Here is a 20033-nt window from a genome sequence, read left to right as displayed (position 1 = left end):
GCTTTTTCTCTCTTTCTTTCCCTCCCTCCCTCCCTTCCTCCCTCCTTCTTTCCCTCCTTCTCTCCTTTCCTTCCTTCCTTCCTTCTTTCCTTCTTCCCTTCCCTCCCTCCTTCCCTTCTTTCTTTTTCTTTCTTTCTTTCTTCCTTCCTTTCTTTCTTTCTTCCTTCCTTTCTCTCTCTCTCTCTTTCTTTCTTTCTTTCTTTCTTTCTTTCTTTCTTTCTTTCTTTCTCTCTCTCTCTCTCTCTTTCTTTTCTTTCTGCTGCCCAGGCTGGAGTGTTGTGGTATGATCTTGCCTCAGTGCACCCTCCATCTCTTGGGTTCAAGTCATTCCCCTGCCTCAGCCTCATGAGTAGCTGGGACCACAGGTGCACACCACCACACTTGGCTAATTTTTTTGTATTTTTAGTAGAGATGGGGTTTTGCCATGTTGACCAGGCTGGTCTCAAACTCCCGACCTCAGGTGGTCCACCTGCCTCGGCCTCCCAAAGTGCTGGGATTACAGGTGTGAGCCACCATGACTGGCCTTTTTATTTGTTTTTCTGGCCTGATTGCCCTTACCAGAACTTCCAATTCTATGTGGAATAGGAGTGGTGAGAGGACATCTTTGTCTTGTGCTGGTTTTCAAGGGGAATGCTTTCAGCTTTTGCTCAGTCAGTATGATATTGGCTGTGGGTTTGTCATCCATGGCTCTTATTATTGTGAGATATGTTCCTTCAGTACTTAGTTTATTGAGAGTTTTTAAGAATCAGCCAGATTTACTGTAGAAAAAAACCCAGATATGCAATCCTGTTTGTTTCCTAAGAAAGTCCCAGTTTCTACCCTTGAACATTTCAATTAGAACTTTGTTTAATAGACTAAGTTTGAGATTTGAAGAGTGAGAAAGATATGAATTGAGGAAAGGAAAAGGGATAGAGGTCCAATTGGGGAAACAGAAGAGAAGGAGTGGGCACAGGTGAACTGCATGCAGGCATCAGAAAGCAATTTCAATCTGCAGAATTGAAAAGTCAGCATAGGGGAGTAATGAGATGAGGAATGAGTAGGTGCCTGGGCTGGGGCAGGCATAGAGCCCAGGCCCCTACTCATTCCTCATTTCATCAAGACTAGGGGCCTGACAGAGCAGCCAGTGTGCCCTGCAAGGCACCTGCGGCAGGGTTCCAAGCACCTTGCTGTTTCTTCCTACAGGATGTCCAGCATGTAGACATCGATTACATGGACCGGAAGCTGGATTTCACCCTCAGTGCCAGCTTTCAAAACCTCAGTCTCCTGATTGAGCAAATGAAGAAAAATGGCATGAGATTTATTCTCATTTTGGTAGGTATTGAGACAGATTAGATTCTACCTTCTGTTTCCATATTCATGGTTCCAAAATAACGTCATTGTGGGAAACTGGATGAAGGGTACAAGAAATGTTCTTATAGTCTGTACTTTCTTGTTTGTTTTACAACTTCTTGTGGTGAATCTATAATTATTGTTTTTTAATTAAAAGTAAATAAAGAAAGAAAAATGAAAAAGGGCTTTTAAAAGATGATACTTTATACTATTTATTTTCCATAACTGTCACTGGAATGTAATTATTTTCTCTTGGTAGAGTTAGAACAACTGTGGGCTGAAGAACTGAAGATAGAAAAAAAAAAAAGGAAAAAAAAAGGTGTCTCACTATTTATCTTTCAGGCTATGCCTCAGGAGAAAGAGCTGTATCTTAGTCTCATCTTTACCTCAGGGGGTTCAAAAATCTTACGTTGTAGCATCACTAGGAAATATTAAAGCTCAGGTGACATTTCTTCTTAAACTTACAAACAATTGAGTTAAGATCCAGAATACCAATTTATTATTTTACTAGAAAGCCACATCTTGATAAATGCAGAGGTAATTACCTGCAAATGATTTTCCCTGCTAGCTTCCAAAAATTACAGCATTATTCAGTGACTTTTGTTCACTTACTAATTCATGTATTTATTGAACACAATATTTGAAAATCACTCTTCTACAAGTTGTGTATGTGTGTGTGAGGGTGCATGCATAGTCTAAATTAGTAAGACAGTGCTCTTTTTCTTATAAGGGTTTTATTCTAATGGAGGGAGATAGCCAATAAATATCTGAAGAGATAATTTCAGACAGTAGTGATTTATATGACAATTGTGAAACAGCATAATACTACAGAGAGTAATTGGGGCAGGTATGGGATGGTGTGAGCAAGGGAAGCTACTTTAGTTGGACACATTGGGACACTGAAGGCAATAAAAACGATTCATGTTTTTGAGGAATATTGCTATTATACTCTGGAAACACAATGAATTGGCTCTCTCTGCTTGAGGATTAAGTCTTATTAACGTGGTTTATCTCCAGGAGTTGTTTTCAAACATTAGCAAAAGTTTTTCTCAAGAATTTTATGAAGAAATACCAATACAGTCTTTTACTTCTCAACTGTCTTTGTAAAAATAGATTTCTATATCATTGGAAAAAAATCACTTATGTCATATTTAAATTCCTACAGAATTTTTAGCATCCTATTTATTTACTTAAATAATTCAGGGTTAAACTTTATTTTTTTTTAACTTTTATTTTAGATTCAGTGTGTACATATGTAGGTTTGTTACAAATGTGTATTGTGTAATGCTGAGGTTTGGTGTATGTATTAGTCTGTTTTCATGTTGTCGATAAAGACATACCTGAAACTGGGCAATTTATAAAAGAAAGAAGTTTAATGGACTCACAGTTCCATATGGCTGGAGAAGCCTCACAATCATGGTGGAAGGTGAAAGGCATGTCTTTCATGGTGGCAGACAAGAGAAGAGAGTTTGTGCAGGAAAACTCCCTTTTTTAATATCATCAGATCTCATGAGACTATCACTATTATGATAACAGCAGAGAAAGACCTGCCCCCATGATTTACCTCCTACCAGGTCCCTCCCACAACACATGGCAATTCAAGATGAGATTTGGTTGGGGACAAAGTCAAACCATATCAAGGTATAATGGAACCCATCACCCAGGTAGTGAACATAGTACCAAACAGGTAGTTTTTCAACCCTTTCCCCTCTCCCTCCATCTCCTCTCTAGTAGTCTCCAGTGTCTATTATTCCCACCTTTATGTCTATGTGTACCCAATGCTTAGCTCCCACTTATAAGTGAGAACATGTGGTATTTGCATTTCTGTTCCTGCGTTAATTCACTTAGGATAATGGCCTCCAGCTACATCCATGTTGCTGCAAAGAACATAATTTCATTCTTTTTATGGCTGTGTAGTATTCCATTATATATATGTACCACATTTTCTTTATCCAGTCCACCATAGGTGGGCTCCTGGGTTGACTTTATGTCTCTGCTGCTGTGAATAGTGCTGTGATAAACATATAAGTACATGCGTCTTTTTGAGAGAATGATTTATTTTCCTTAGGGTATATACCCAGTAATGAGGTTGCTGGGTGGTATGGTAGATCAATTCTTAGTTATTTGAGAAAATCTACAAATTGCTTTCCACTGTGGTTGAACTAATTTACATTCCCACCAACAGTGTATAAGTGTTCTTTTTTCTCTGCAGCCCCACCAACATCTATTTTTTGACTTCTCAACAAAAGCCATTCTGATTGATGTGAGATGGTATCTCACTGTGGTTTGATTTGCATTTCTCTGTTACTTATATTCAGTGTTTTTTCATTGGTTTCTTAGCCACTTGTATGTCTTCTTTTGAGAAGTGTCTGTTCATGCCCTTCGCCTACGTTTTAATGAGATTATTTGTTTTTGGCTTGTTGATTTGTTTAAGTTCCTTACATAGTCTGGATTTTAGGCCTTTGTCAGGTCCATAACTTGCTAATATTCCTTCCCGTTTGGTAGGTTGCCTCATTACTCTGTTGACAGTCTCTCTTGCTGTACAGAAGCTCTTTATTTTAATTAGATCCATTGTCAATAATTGTTTTCATTGCAATTGCTTTTGAGGACTTAGCCATAAATTATTTGCTAAGGCCAATGTCAAGAATAACATTTCCTAGATTATCTTCTAGGATTTTTATAGTTCGTGGTCTTACATTTAAGTGTTTAATCCATCTTGAGTTAATTTTCATATATAGTGAAAGGTAGGAGTCCAGTACCATTCTTTTATATATGGTTAGCCAGTTATCTCAGCACCATTTATTGATAAAGAATTCTTTTCCTCTTGCTAATTTTTGTCAATTTTTCTGAAGATCAGATAATAATTGTAGGTGTGTGATAGTATATTTTGAAGTTGGGTCATATAATAGCATATTTTGAAGTTGGGTCATGTGATACCTCTGGCTTTGTTCATCTTGCTTAGAATTTATTTGGCTATTCAGGTTCTTTTTTGGTTCCATGTGAATTTTAGAATAGTTTTTCTAATTATGTGAAAAATGATATTAGAGTTTAATAGAAATAGTGTTGAATCTATGAATTGCTTCAGGAAGTGTGGCCACTTTAATGATATTAATTCTTCCAGTCCATGAGCATGAAATGTTTTTTCATTTGTTGTGTCATTTCTGATTTCCTTCAACAGTGTTTTGTACTTCTTGTAAAGATCGTTCATCTCCTTGGTTAGACGTATTCCTAGGTATTTTATCCTTTCTGTTGTCGTTATAAATGGGATGGCATTCTTTTTTTTTTTTTTTTTTTTTTTTTGAGACGGAGTTTCGCTCGTTACCCAGGCTGGAGTGCAATGGCGCGATCTCGGCTCACCGCAACCTCCGCCTCCTGGGTTCAGGCAATTCTCCTGCCTCAGCCTCCTGAGTAGCTGGGATTACAGGCACGCGCCACCATGCCCAGCTAGTTTTTTTTTTTTTGTATTAGTAGAGACGGGGTTTCACCATGTTGACCAGGATGGTCTCGATCTCTTGACCTCGTGATCCACCCGCCTCGGCCTCCCAAAGTGCTGGGATTATAGGCTTGAGCCACCGCACCCGGCCTGGCATTCTTGATGAACTATAAAAACATTCTTGTTTTTATGGTTTTTCTAGGTGTGAAATTGGATTGTTAATTCGAGATCTAACTTGAGATTTCTAATTTGAGATCTCTCAGCTTGAACATTATTGATGTGTAGAAATGCTACTAATTTTGGTACATTAATTTTGTACCTGAAACTTCTAATGAAGTTGTTTATCAGTTCTTGGAGCCTGTTGGCAAAGTGTTTAGGGTTTTCTAGGTATGGAATCATGTCATCCATGAAGAGAGGCAGTTTGGTTCTTCTTTTCCTATGTGGATGTGTTTTATTTTTTTCTCTTGCCTGATTGCTCTGGCTAGGACTTTCAGTACTATGTTAAATAGGAGTGATGAGACAGGACATCCTTGTCATGTTCCAGTTCTCAAGAAGAATGCTACCCAAAGGATTATAACTCATTCTATTATAAAGACACATGTGCACGTATGTTCATTGCGGCACTGTTTACAATAGTAAAGACCTGGAACCAACTCAAATGCCCATCAATGATAGACCCACCATGGAATACTATGCAGCCATAAAAAACGATGAGTTCATGTCCTTTGTAGGGACATGGATGAATCTGGAAACCATCACTCTCAGCAAACTGCCACAAGAACAGAAAATCAAACACCACATTTTGTCACTCATAGGTGGGTGTTGAACAATGAGAACATATGGACACAGGGAGGGGAGCATCACACACCGAGGTCTGTTGGGGGTCGCTAGGGGAGGGACAACATGGGGAGAAATGCCAGATATAGGTGATGGGGGAATGGAGGCAGCAAACCACCTTGCCATGTATGTACCTATGCAACAATCCTGCATGATCTGCACATGTACCCCAGAACCTAAAGTACAATTAAAAAAAGAAGAAGAATGCTTCCAGCTTTTTCCCATTCAGTATGATGTTGGCTGTGGGTTTGTCAGAGATAGCTCTTATTATTTTGAGGTACTTCCCTTTGATGCCTAATTTCTTGAGGGTTTTTTTTTTTTTTTATCATGCAGGGATATTTGGATTTTATCAAAAACTTTCTGGATTTATTGAGATTTTTGTATGGCTTTTGCTTTTAATTATGTTTATATGGTGAATCACATTTATTGATTTGCCTTTGTTGACCCAACCTTGCATCCCAGAGATTAAAGCCTACTTGGACATGGTCAATTAACTTTCTGATGTGCTCCTGAGTTAGGTTTGTTAGTCTTTTGTTGAGGATTTTTGCATCTATGTTCATCAGGGATATCAGCCTGAAGTTTCTTTTTTTCATTGTCTCTGCCAGATATTGGTATCGGGATGATGCTGGCTTTGTAGAATCATTTAGGGAGGCATCCATCCTTCCCAAGTTTTTTGGAATAATTTCAGTAGGATTGGTATAAGCTTTTTGTACATCTGGTAGGATTTTAACATTAATCTGTCTGATTAGGGACTCTTTTTTGGTTGGTGGGCTTTTTATTGCTGATATAATTTTAGAATTTATTATTGGTCTGTTTATGGTTTTAGTTCCTTTCTGGTTCAATCTTGGGAGGTTGTGTGTTTCTAAGAGTTTATTCATTTCCTCTAGATTTTCTAATTTGTGTGCTTAGAGATGTTCATAAAAATCTCTAAGGATACTCTGTATTTCTGTGGGATTGGTTGTAATGTCATCTTTGTCATTTATGATTATACTTACTTGTATCTTCTTTCTTTTTTTCTTAGTCTAGCCGGTGGCCTATCAATCTTGTTTACCCTTTCAGAAAAGCAACTTTGCTTTTGTTGATATGTTGTATAGATTTTCGAACCTCAATTTTATTCAGCTTTGCTCTGATTTTAATTATTTATTTTCTTCTGCTAGCTTTGGGGCAAGTTTGTTCTTGTTTTTATAGTTCTTTTAATTGTGAAATTGGATTGTTAATTTGAGATCTTTTTGGCTATAAACTTTCTTCCTAACACTACTTTTGGTCATCTCATAGATTCTGTTATGTTGTGTCTCTGTTTTTATTAATTTCAAGGATGCTTTTTATAATTAATTTTATTATTTAACTGAAAGTCATTCGGGGTAAGTTGCTTAATTTACATGTAGTTTTGTGGTTTTGAGAGAGTTGGTATTGATTTCCATTTTTATTGCACTGTGGTTTGAGAGTATGTTGGTATAATTTTAATATTTTTGAATTTATTGAGATTTGCCTTATGGCCAAGTATGTGGCCAATCTTGGATTATGTGCTACACACTTATAAGAAGAATCCATATTATGTGGTTGTTGGATGGGGTATTTTCTAGATGTCCATTATGTCCAATTAGTCAGTGTTGAGTTACTCAAGTTCCAAATTTCGCTGTTAGTTTTCTGCCTTGATGATCTGTCTAATGCTGTTGGTTGGGTATTGAAGTCCTCCACTATTATTGTGTGGCTGTCTTTTTGTAGGCATTTGTTTAATGAATCTGGGTACTTCAATGTTGGGTGCATATTTATTTAGGATAGTTAACTATCCTTATTGATCTGAACCCTTTATCATTATGTAATGCTCTTCTTTGTCCTTTTGGACTTGGTGGTTTAAAGTCTGTTTTATCTGACAGAAGAATAGTGACCCCTGCTCTTTTCTGTTTGCATGGTAGATCTTTCTCTATCCTTTTACTTTGAGCCTGCAGGTATCGTTACATGTGAGATGAGCCTCTTGAAGGTATCATACAGTTCATGTGGTTGTGTCTTTATTTTTTTATTCAAATTGTCCCTCTGTCTTTTAAGTGCAGCATTTATAATATTTACATTGATTAATATGTAAGGTTTTGATCCTGTTATCGTGTTGTCAGCTGGTTGTTTTCCAGACTCAATTGTGTAGTTGCTTCATAGGGCCTCTGGGCTATCTACTTAAGAGTATTTTTGTGGCAGCAGATATCCTTTTTTTGTTTCCATGTTTAGACCTCCTTTCAGGATCTCTTGTAAGGCTGGTCTAGGGATAAGAAATTTTCTTAGTTTGTCCTCAAAACACACTAAGAAAATTTCCTAGTGTGTCTTAGGGATGATCATCTTGCATAGCATTTCACAGGGGTGCGCTGAATTTCTTAAATTCATATGTTGACCTCTCTAGCAAGATTGGGGAAATTTTCATGGAATAAATCTTCAAATATGTTTTCCAAATCATTTATTCTTTACCCTTCTCTCTCAGGAATGCCAATGAGTCATAGATTTGGCCTCTTTACATAATTATGTATTTCCCAGAGGTTTTGTTCATTTTTAAAAATCATTAAAAAAAATTTTTTCTGACTGGGTTGTTTAGAAGGACTGGCCTTTGAGTTCTGAGATTCTTTCCTCAGCTTGGTCTATTCTATTGTTAATACTTGCAATTGTATTATCATTTGTTGTTTTAATTACAGAAGTTCAGTTTAGTTCTTTGTTAAAATGGCTATGTTATCTTTCACCTCTTGGATTATTTTACTGGCTTCTTCGGATTGAGTTTCAACATTCTCCTGAAACTTGTTGAGCTTTCTTGTCATCCAGGTTCTGAATTCTGTATCTGTCACTTTAGCCACTTCAATCTGGTTACAAACCATTGCTGGGGAGCTAGTGAAAGTGTTTGGAGTTAAGAAGATACTTTGACTTTTTGAATTGCCAGGGTTCTTGTGCTGATTCTGTCTCATCTGAGAGGGCGGATGTTCTTTATCTTTTTGAAGTTGCTGTCTTTTTGTTTATATAGGCTTTATTTTCCTTGAGGGTTTGGCTGTGGTGTATATTGAGTATCATTGATTGGCTTCATTTCTGGGTACTTTCAGAGGCCCAAGGCTCTTTAAGAGATCTTCATCTGTGGCTGAATTTCTGCATTGGGTTTCACAGACAATGTGTACTAAAAGAGTTTTTGTTTGGTGGTGTAATTTAGGCTGCGATACAGTAGATGGTGCTTAAGAGTAAGGGCCAGAAGATAGCCTCTTACTCAGCTACAGGCCTCTTTTGTATTTCAGCACATTTGCAACAGTGCTATGGGGTGGAAGAGATGGGACATCCAGAGATGGCTTCCTTGCCAAATCCATTTTTGGCACTTGAGCGAGCTCCCTCTAATCACTGATGTCACGCCTGTTTCCTTAGCCCCAAGGGGGACCCTCACAGGCTGTGCTCTTCCCTCTTAGGGGAAGCCTGAGCCAAAGATCAGGTCACCACGAGACCTGAAGCTTCCTGTTGGTCCTCTGTACTTCGCAGACTCAGAGTGGGTTGTGGGGTATGTCTGGGGGTGATCTGTTGATGCAGTGGGTTAAGGGCAGAGGATCCCCAGGCACTGCAGTGTTGCCATAGGGATTCAACTGATATGACCCAGTATTTTCTGCACAGCAGATGGCTTTGGGGACCTCTCAGCTTGCTCTCCCACAACAGAGTCTCCTTCCAATGTCTGCCTCAGTAGCTGCCCTGACAAGCTAGTTTTGTCCCAAGACTTTTGCATCCAGATTGTTAGTCTGTTAGATGTTCTGGGCTGTGACACTCCCTTGGGCGGAGGCTGTGGCTGCTAAGCAGGCTACACCCTTCCCAGACTAGTCTTGCAGAGGAAGGCTTGCCCAACTCCCACACCAGCACACAAACCCATACCTCACTCTTCTCAGTGTTCTGTGCTCTGTGGCCCTGCTCAAGTCTGGGCCACAGATCTCAGCTAGATAATCCTGATCTGTGTGTTTAAACCCTGGTGGGTTTGGACTGGACTTACAGCTTTGTTTTCTGGCCTGTTAGGGTCAAGTACTGGCTCTGCTGGGGGGCAGAGTGCCTCCAGACCACCAGCAAGGCACTCAGGTGGGGCAGTGGAGGCTGTGCTATGTGCATGCTCTTTTGGGAGTAGCCAAGCAGTGGCCTTGTGAGGGGCTGGCCAACAGGGTGGCATGCCGATCAGTGCACCCTGGTTCTGTAGGAAGGACAACCCTTATGTCTCCCAGCTCAGCTGTCAGCAGGGGCTAGATCTGCTCAGAGCAAGATCGAGAGCCTTTACAGATAGGTGCCCATGGTCGTATTTTGCTGCAGATGCCTGTATGCAAAACCTTCTGGTCTCTGCACAGGCTTGAGCTCTGCCTCTGCCTACTCTCCAGGCAATTCCTCTTGCCAGTTCAAGTGTCTATGGTGTTTTTGTGGGGTCTGTTGTAGCTAGGATTCCAGAGGTCTGCAATGGGAGTGTCCCTTCGCTCACCCCTTTCTTACGACCTGTTCAGTGACAGGAGCTCGTCCTAGCACTTAGCAACTTGTGTGGGGTTTCCAGCTTTTTCCCTCTTACACCTCAGTGTCTACATTGCCTCTCTATAGACTGTCAGTGTTTTCTCTCAAAAGCTCTGTTTGAAGTGTGATGGTTTACTCAATATTTTGATTTTTCTCAGTGGGAGAGGTGCTTCCCAGCTGCCTCTAGCTGGCCATATTGTCCTCCTTCCTCTCATTTTCATTAGTTATAACTTTGGGTAGTTACTTTTTATAATATAGAAAGACTCCTTCATTTATTGACACAGATTCTTGTACACTTTGAAAGAGGTTGCCCCTCATAAGGGTTTTATATCTTACTTCGAGTACTCATGGCACCATCCCATTTCAATTGGCTATGGTAATATACCCAGTAAGATGTAAGGCAAATTATCCATGATTTTTATTTTATTTCATTTTAGTTTTGGTTTTGAGGTTCACCATTTCCTTCTGCACTATGAACTACTAAATTTTTGGAGAGAAATTTTCTTAGAGATGTTTTCCTCATATTTGCTGTTTGAAATTCTTTTACTGTAGGACCCAGCCATTTCTGGCAATGAGACCCAGTATCTCCCATTCATTAGAGGACAGGAAAATGACGTGTTCATCAAATGGCCTGACACCAATGACATTGTCTGGGGAAAGGTAAGGCTTGGGGAAGGTACTTACTGTTAATTAACATCACAATGTCTTGAAATAAAACAGCTCAGTGTTGGAAAATCTATTGGACAATCAATAAATTATGAATGAGCAGAAATCTGTCTGGTGCTGATTAGCTCAATAAACATTAGTAAGGTCAAGGTTACAGGTCTCATTCTCTATTATTACTGGCACTGTCTATTGCCTAGAAATATTCTGTTGTCCCCACTCTTTATTTATTCCACATGGTCATTTAACAAACAGTAAGAATCCCTTTGAGAATGACTGAAATCTGTCCTTCCCAGCTACCTACATGCAAAACATGCATTCGTCTTTGACCTATCATGCTTAATCTGCCTTCATATCTAAATGAATCATTAAGTCCTATAAATTCTCCTCTTTATCTTGTTTCCTTTAATTCATCTTTATGGCTTCAATCTTCATCTTCATATGTCTGATTTATAGCAATACCATTTTAGGTGGACTTCGGGTGATCGTAGCTTTTAGCCCAGATTCAAATTCTTTAATTATACTGTGCTACTTTCTACTGCTCTGGGTGTATTCCATGCTCATTTTTTTTTTCTTTTTTCTTTTTTTTGAGACAGAGTCTCACTCTGTCACCCAGGCTGGAGTGCAATGGCATGATATCAGCTCACTGCAACCTCTGCTTCCTGGGTTCAAGTGATTCTCCTGTCTCAGCCTCCTGAGTAGCTGGGATTACAGGTGTGCACCACGATGCCTGACTAATTTTTGTATTTTTAGTAGAGATGGGGTTTCGCCATGTTGGCCAGGCTGGTCTTGAACTCCTGACCTCAGGCGATCTGCCTGCCTCGGCCTCCCAAAGTGCTGGGATTACAGGCATGAGCCACTGTGCCCAGCCGTATGCTCACTTTGAATATTACCTTCCCAACTTACCCAGATAATAATCTTCATTTCAAAATCAATTCAAATCTTATGTCGTTCGAAGCATTTAATAAATATTTTAGTTCTTCCTATTTTCCCTTTTCTGTAATATTGCCTTCAGTATAGCATACAGTGTAGCATTTATGTACTATCTGAACTCTTGAGAAATGAGTACTATTTCTTACTTAAATCTCAGTAAACACAGATCTTAGAATAGTGCTCGTCATATAGGAGGTACTCAGTAAGTGTCTGTTGATTGAATCCTTTAATCAGTGTGTATATAGTTAATGTCCTGGTAGTTACAGGTAAAATTGGTTGATGCTATGGATTTTTTTAATGCTATGTATACTTGGAGTCCCCTATAAGTCATGATAATGCTTAAAAGCATTGAGGTCAGATTTATGGGGTGTGAATGGAAATCAATCTTATTTCTTTAGAGTCACACTTCACACTTACTATGAATTTTGTTATAGGTCTATGACAAGAAGAATCAGAGATCTGAGAAATCACTTGAAAGTTGGTTGTTCAGAGGATATGTTTAAAAGAAATTCAGTTAATTATTAAGTTCAAAAATAAAACTTTGAAAACATAGGGAATGAATCAGGAGACCCAGCCTACTTTCACCTAATGTAATTGTGTAGATTCAGTCTTTACAGTTTAATTCATGGCATAGATTCCCAAGCAAATGGATGCATGTCATCAGAGTCTACACATGAAATACCTTATAATCTGCATGCATTGATCTTTAAAGCTTTCAATTTTCCTTCTTTTTCTCTAGGTTTGGCCGGATCTGCCTAATGTAAATGTAGATGGATCCCTTGACCATGAAACTCAGGTTAAGGTACAGTATATGGATTTTTGTCAACATTGCCCTAAATATCTGGATATTTATGTTTTTTATCTTGATGGATACATAGCTTACCCTTTAGTTAAGTAGCCCTAACTTGAGGGTGCTTGTCCATTGTTAGTTTCTTGGAAGAAAGAGGTCCTCAAGTTGAAAACTCAACAGACAGCGAAAATGGAAACGTGTAGATGGAAATCATCAATGAAATCCTCTAATAAGTGTGCTTTTAATGGGCTGTGATTTGTTTGAACTCTATGATGCTTGAAAAATAATGAACCAAAGTCTACTATTGTCTCACTAGAGGGGAATCCATTATAAACAAACTGGGTTTTAATAAATTATCTGCATACAAAAGAAAATACAAGTCAATTGAATGAAGGAAAGCCATGAATCTCAGCCTGGTCATCTAGCATTCCCTCTGCTCTGTAGTTCACTTGTCCCTGGATGACAATCTTCCTTCATCTCATAAAAAAAAAGAAGGAAAAAGAAAAAGTATTTTCATCTCTAAAGTTCAACTGTTTAGACACTGCTACTTTTCCAGTCTTGTGATTATAGGTCCGGTTATAAAACAAATCCTGTATTTGAAAGGGAGTTTAAAGCTATCTAACTTTCTAAGAAAACAAAGAATGAAATCAACCTTCCCCAATCTCTGCTTCTATTGTAAACTCTGTAACAGTAGCAGATCTGCGATTAGAGCAGAGACTAATCTGGGTAGGCACAAATTCCTGTTCATCTCCCTTTTGTGGTCCCCTGGATAGGCTGAGACCCCACCATGAGACTGTGTATTATTCTTACAGCTATACAGGGCCTACGTTGCTTTTCCTGACTTCTTTCGTAATAACACAGCTGCATGGTGGAAGAAAGAGATAGAAGAGCTCTATACAAACCCTCGAGAGCCAGAGAAGAGTTTGAAGTTTGATGGATTGTGGATTGTAAGTGCACCCTTGGTTGTCTTTTTTATTTTTGAAATATTAGCAAGTCAAAACATAGGGAGGAGAGACTAGCAAAACAGACACTTAGGACTGCAGAGATGAAAGGGAGAAATGCTGTTACAAAATCTAAGTGCTGGGACAAAGAGAAGCAGAGAACATTGCTCATCTGCCCAGAGGCATATTGTCTGGTTGAAGGTGGAGCCCACAGAGGGGATTGCTACTGCTGGAGATGCCAGAGCAAAAGAGAGGGCGAGAAATCACCTCCCATCTGCAATCTCTTACCAGTGTCCCCCATTGGCCAAATCTACCTGGAAGCTGATGGTAAGGGAGCCTTACAGGGCAGAGCTGGGAGTGGGTGAGGTGTGGACCTGAGAGCAAGTAGACATTCACCATAGTACTGGGACAGACACCTCTGAGGGAATGGCTTAAAGGCCTGTTCAGATGTTTGTTGTAAATGCCAGCTGGCCTTAAAAGAAGGACTTCCTGAGATATCTCTGAGATATATGTCCAAGGGCAACTCTATCTATGGTTTTCTGGGGATGGGAAGCATATCAGTGTTCTGATTTCCTTTCCCACTGTCCAGTGCTCTGAAATCTTAAGCAAGCTCTAGGTCAGCTCTGAAGGGCTATTCAGCTGTGGGTCAGGCTGGAAGAAGTTTGTGATTCACCCTAGAAACAAAAGTCCACTGAAAGCCCTGGGGCTTCCCTGGCCACTTGCACCTTCAAGATAGTTAGGCACAGAATAGACATGTGAAAGGACACAAATTAACTTAAACAGGTAAGTCAACCAGTGAAGAGGTATGGGCAGTCTTGAGAATAAGAGATACTGATAACTCTGGGGTAGTATTTGCTTTTCTTTTTCCAATGAAGGGAAAGCTGTAGCTGGGTAATTCAAAGTAATGAATAGTTCCTCAAGTACTTTCATTTGCCTTTAATATGTCCTATTTAAAATAGTCTGGGATTCAAAAATGTAACTTTTCCATTGATGAAATGGGCAATGAACATTCCCTTAGGAGCCCCAACTCCTTGCACTTAAGTAATAAATTCCCCAAAGTACATTTTTATTTCCAAACCTGTTTCTGAGTTATGTACAACTTTTTAGAAATATATTTATGGCAGAAAGTAAGAAAGCTCTCCTTGTGTTTGGTCTATGCCAATATCAGAGTTAGTCCAAGTGACTGGACTAAGAAAAAGTAGAGGAAGATAATAGTAACCTCTGGCCACAGATTAAAAAGTGAATAATCCAAACAGAGAAAAATAAAGATGGGCTACCTCTGCTGGGAAGATGGATCAAGAGATTTCCTTAGATCTTGAGTCCAGCATTACCTCACTATTTTTGCCACTATAAAACAATCCTTGTAAGTTTTAAAATGCTAGGTAAGCAAGAAGGAGTTTGGCACTCCACTTTGGCTGATGAGTCCATTTGGGTCAATGCCAGGGATTAAACACAGTGAACTAAACCACCAGCTGAGGAGAGGGCTTCAAAAGTCATCTCCCTGAGGTAGTGTCCTCTATAGCCAAGCCATCCTGCTCCTGACATGATAGGATCTTTTTTGTTAACTCATTTCAGGATATGAATGAGCCATCAAACTTTGTGAATGGATCCGTCTGGGGCTGCAGAAATGAAATGCTAAATAACCCACCCTATGTGCCATGTATGTAAAATAATTATTTCATTGACTTCCCCATTCAAAGACTCTGAAAGTTTTTCTCTTACTGTCAAAGCGAAGCCTAATGTTGAAGACAGAAAGCATTCTCAAACATGTCATGAAATCCCAAGTAAGATAACCTTGAATAAGTGTAGATAAACAGATAACTAATCAAGCAAGAAATAATGACATGATTTTGTGTGAAAGAAACCAAACAATGCATGGTACATTTGATTCCATTGATTACACACACACACGCACGCACGCACGCACGCAAGTGGAGAGATGTTCTTTTGATTAGAGAATCAAAATCTAGTTTCTGAACTTTCTCTGTTCATGTAAACAGACATCTGATGAAGGATACTTCTTGGTTATCCTGTGGTACAAACAGAAATAGAATGTTGGGATCAAAAGGATCCCAGAAGGTTGAATCTTCTCATCTTGGAAAGGTACAAGGAAGGAAATGACACTTCCTAAAAGTACTGTATCATGGCTGAGGTGGGAGGATTGTTTAAGACCGGGAGTTTGAGTCTTGAGACCAGCCTGGGCAACATATTAAGACTCATACAACAAAACAGAACAAAACAAAACAAAACAAAAAACAGAAAAACAAAGCAAAGCAAAAGGCACTGTACCAGTAATCTGTGTGACAGAATCTTGAATCCAAGTTTCTTGATGTCTACATCACTGTTATGCTGTCTTGTTCACTCACTCACTCGTTTGTTCATTTTCTCCTTCATTAATTTAATGCAGAGGGTATTTGACTTACCATGGTCTGACTTAACGATTTCCAACCTTACAATGGTGAGAAAATGACATGCATTCAGTAGAAATCGAACTTTGAGAACCCAAATAACCATTCTGTTTTTCACTTTCACTACAGCGTTCAGTAAGTTAGAATTGATATTCAACACTTTGTTTTAAAATAGGCCATGTGTTAGATAATTTTGCCTAACTGTAGACTAATGTAAGTGTCTGAGTACATGTAAGGTGGGTTAGGTCTATTCTATGCATTTTCAAGTTACAGTATTTTCAGCTTGTGATGCATTCATTGGGATGTAATCACATTGTAAGTTGAGGATCATGTAATTATGTATCAAGCAAGTGCTGTCAAATGGGAAAGATTTAGAGACGTAAATTAAAAAAAAAAAAATGACTGAAACAAAATTTATTCCCTGGAGAACATTACCATCTAGTGGAAGAAACAGTCCTAACAATGAAGGAGATTATTATGTTGACAAATGGGCTATGACAATACTCTACAAATTAAATCAGAGTTGGAGCAAAAAGAAGGGGAGCTGCTTTTCCCAGCTCCATATTTTATCCTTACCCTTCATTAGTTATAAAGGCATAGAACATTGTTTTCTATAAACTAAAAACTCATAAAATTGGGCCTGTTACTGGTAACAAAGTTGTTGATTGAAATAAAGAAACGCCAAAATGATAGGCATTTCTAGTGAATGTGCAAATCATGTTGTTTAGGAAATAACTCAACATTTCCCCTCAGATTTGGAGTCCAGGGACAGGGGCCTGAGCAGCAAGAGCCTGTGCATGGAGAGTCAGCAGATCCTGCCAGACGGCTCCCCCGTGCAGCACTACAACGTGCACAGCCTGTACGGGTGGTCCCAGACCAGACCCACATACGAGTGAGTGTCTTTTTGTCACTACAGCAAAGACAATTTTCCACATTGTTCCTTCTGTCATTTGATATTTGCATTGTGTATGTATCTACGTGATGCCAGGTAAATGAGTTAATTCAAAATATCCGCAACACCCATGAGCACATGTATCAAGTATGTTACTAAATTCACCTATTTAAAGTGAGCAGTTAGGTGGTGTCAAGTATATTCACAGAGTCGTGCAACTATTACAAAAATTGAATTTTAGAACATTTTCAGAACTCCAGAAGGAAGACCTTTGCCCACTAGGAATCATTTGTGCCTCGTTCCTACCTCCTGAGCCCTAGCCGTTACTCATCTACTTTCTGTCTATGTGGATTGCCTTTTCTGGACATTTCATAGAAATGGAATCTCACAAATTGTGCTCTTTTGTATCTGGCTTCTTTCACTTGGCATAATGTTTTCGAAGATCATCTATGTTGTAGCATGTATCAGTACTTGATTTCTTTTTACTGATTAATAATATTTCATTGTATAGCTATATCATAGTTTGCTTGTCTATCTACCAATGAGTGAACAACTAAGTTGTTTCTATTTTTTTTTTTTTTTTGGCTATTTCGAGTAGTGATTCTATGAATATTTATGTGTGAAATTTGTTGTAGGCATATTTTCTTAGTTTTGAATATATATCTAAGAGTGGAACTTTTGTATCACATAGAAACCATATGTTTAATATTTTGAAGACATGTCAAACTGTTTCCTAAAGAGGTTGTACCATTTTCCATCTTTTTTTTTTGAGACAGAGTCTCCCTTCGTCACCCAGGCTGGAGTACAGTGCTGTGATACTGGCTCACTGCAACCTCTGACTCCTGGGTTCAAGCGATTCTCCAGCCTCAGCCTCCCGAGTAGCTGGGATTACAGGCATGTGCCACCATGCCTGGCTAATTTTTGTATTTTTTAGTAGAGATGGAGTTTCACCGTGTCAGCCAGGTTGGTCTCAAACTCCTGACCCCAGATGATCTACTCACCTTGACCTCCCAAAGTGCTGGGATTATAGATAGGCATGAGCCACTGTGCCTACCATTTTACATTCTTTTTTTAAAAACAACCTAGGCAGCTCTAACACTACCATTTTACATTCTTATCTACGTGTAAAAAGTCTACCATTTTACATTCTTATCTGCATGTATGGTAAAATGTATAAGAATTACAATTCATTTACATCCTTGCCAACACTTGGTGTTGTTCATCTTTTAAAATTATAGACATTTAATAAAGGCAAAGTGATATCTAATTGTTGTTTTGACTTTATTTCATTAATACTAATGTTATTGAACATCTTTTCATATGCTATTGGCCACTTGTATGCATTCTTTGCAGAAATATCTATTCAAATTCTTTGCTCATTTTTTATAGAATCATTTTTTTAAAAAAATTATTGAATTGTGGCCAAGCATAGTGGCTCACACCTGTAATCCCAGTACTCTGGGAGGTGTAAGTGGGAGAATTGCTTGAGTCTAGGAGTTTGAGGCCAGTTTGGACAACATAGTGAGACCCTGTCTCTACAACAAACAAACAAGCCAGGCAAAATGGTGCATGCCTGTAGTCCCAGCTACTTGAGAGGCTGAGGTAGGAGGATCTCTTGAGCCTAGGAGTTTGAGGCTGCAGTGAACTATGATGACACTGCACTTCAGCCTGGGGAAGAAAGTAAGACTCTATCTCTATCTCTATAGAAGAAAAATTATTGGATTATAAGAATTCTTTAAATATTTTAAATTCAAGTTTCTCATGAGATATATAGTTTGAAGATATTTTCTCTCGTTCTATAGACTTTTCACTTTCATAACCATATGTTTTGAAGCACATTTTTAAAAGTTTTTATGAAGTCCTATTTATTCATTTACTTATTTATTAAATGTCACTTGTGCTTTTGCTGTCATATTCAAGGAACTGTTGCCTAACCCAAGGTCATGAATGTTTATTCCTATGTCTTCGTCTAAGAGCTTTATAGTGTATGGTGTGGGGCAGGGGTTCAATTTTATTCTTTCCTTCATTTTATTGTCTTGGCACCTTGTCAAAAATGAATTGACAATAAATGAGAAGGCTTGTTTCTGCATTCTCAATTCTATTTCATTGATCTCTCTCTATATCTATCCTAAGACCACACTGTCTTAATTGATGAAGTGTGAACCTTCCAGTTTTGTTTTTTTCAAGATTGTTTTGGCTACTATGGGTCCTTTGCATTTGATATGAATTTTATAATCACTTTGTCTGTTTTGACAAAATAGCAACGGGGATTTTGGTAGGTTTTACATAGAATCTGTAGTTCAGTTTGTGGAGTATTATCTTAACAATATTAAGTCTCTTTTGATTCATTAGCATGAGATGTCTTTCCACTAATTTAAATTTTTCAACAATTATTTGTAGTTTTCAATATATATGTATTTGGCCATTATTTCTATAAATATTTATCTGCCCCTTTGTCTTTCTTTTTATCCTTCTGAGATTCTGCCATTTTCTAATGTCATGGGGAAATTTCAGACTGGTTCTTTATTTCTTCCCAGGACAGAGTGTGATTTTTTTCTGTTCAGCTGCCCATCTTTGCTCAAGTATCTAAGCTCTCTGCCTTCTGTCCCCAGGGCTTACAGGAACCTCATACTATTTGATTTTGGGCTATCCACAGGTGATTGATCATGTTGCCCCTGGGGTTCCACATTCAGGGCAACACGGTCTTCTGAACAGAAATTCTTCTTCCCTTTCCCACTTTCTTTACATCTTCATCTTTCAGTTTCTTTCACAGTCTTGCTTTCTATATCTAACTTGAGACTTTTCCAACCAGGGAAAAACTAGTTCTTCAGGAAAACATCCATGTCTATATATGAAATACACAGAAAACAGATGCTTTGCACCCTCAGAAATAACCTTACCTCAGAAGACTACAAGGATGAATAATTCACAGTCTCTGCTCTCAATGACGTCATTGTCTGATTAGAGGAGTCAAACATGAAAGGGAAAAGCAATTAACTCTACTGGGATAATCCAGAAAGTCTTCATAGAAGAAGTGACAATTGAATGTTGGTTATGAGAAGAATAGAAATTTTCTTTTGGCAAAGAAAGGGCTTGCAGGGCAAAGAAATCGGCAATAAGATGTGAAAACTTGATAGTTTCTGTCTAAAGCTCATCTTTCCCATGCACCATCCCTTCCTCTCTCTTCAGGGAAATTCGCTTTTCACATATCCCATTGCCGTCTTTCTCTTCAGAGAAGCTTGCTCCACAAATGATTCTTTTCCATGGGTGCTCATTTCTTTGTGAATTATTTTTATTTTCTTCCTCTCTGCTGGTATATTGC

General features: G+C 38.6%; 1 protein-coding gene across 1 annotated transcript in view; it reads left to right on the top strand.

Annotated features, from left to right (window-relative positions):
* MGAM2 (maltase-glucoamylase 2 (putative)) overlaps nucleotides 1–20033 on the top strand; it is a 118697-nt gene that overhangs the window by 59051 nt on the left and 39613 nt on the right. The window contains 6 exon segments of the mRNA XM_064372796.1: nucleotides 1183–1311; nucleotides 10637–10744; nucleotides 12420–12482; nucleotides 13283–13417; nucleotides 14987–15071; nucleotides 16573–16711. Of these exon segments, the coding sequence (XP_064228866.1) occupies nucleotides 1183–1311; nucleotides 10637–10744; nucleotides 12420–12482; nucleotides 13283–13417; nucleotides 14987–15071; nucleotides 16573–16711 (659 nt within the window).

The sequence above is a fragment of the Aotus nancymaae genome, unplaced genomic scaffold (assembly GCF_030222135.1).
Source record: "Aotus nancymaae isolate 86718 unplaced genomic scaffold, 86718_ANA_hifiasm-v0.15.2.pri h1tg000002l, whole genome shotgun sequence".
Taxonomy (NCBI): Eukaryota; Metazoa; Chordata; class Mammalia; order Primates; family Aotidae; genus Aotus; species Aotus nancymaae.
This window is presented reverse-complemented; position numbering and strand designations above follow the sequence as displayed.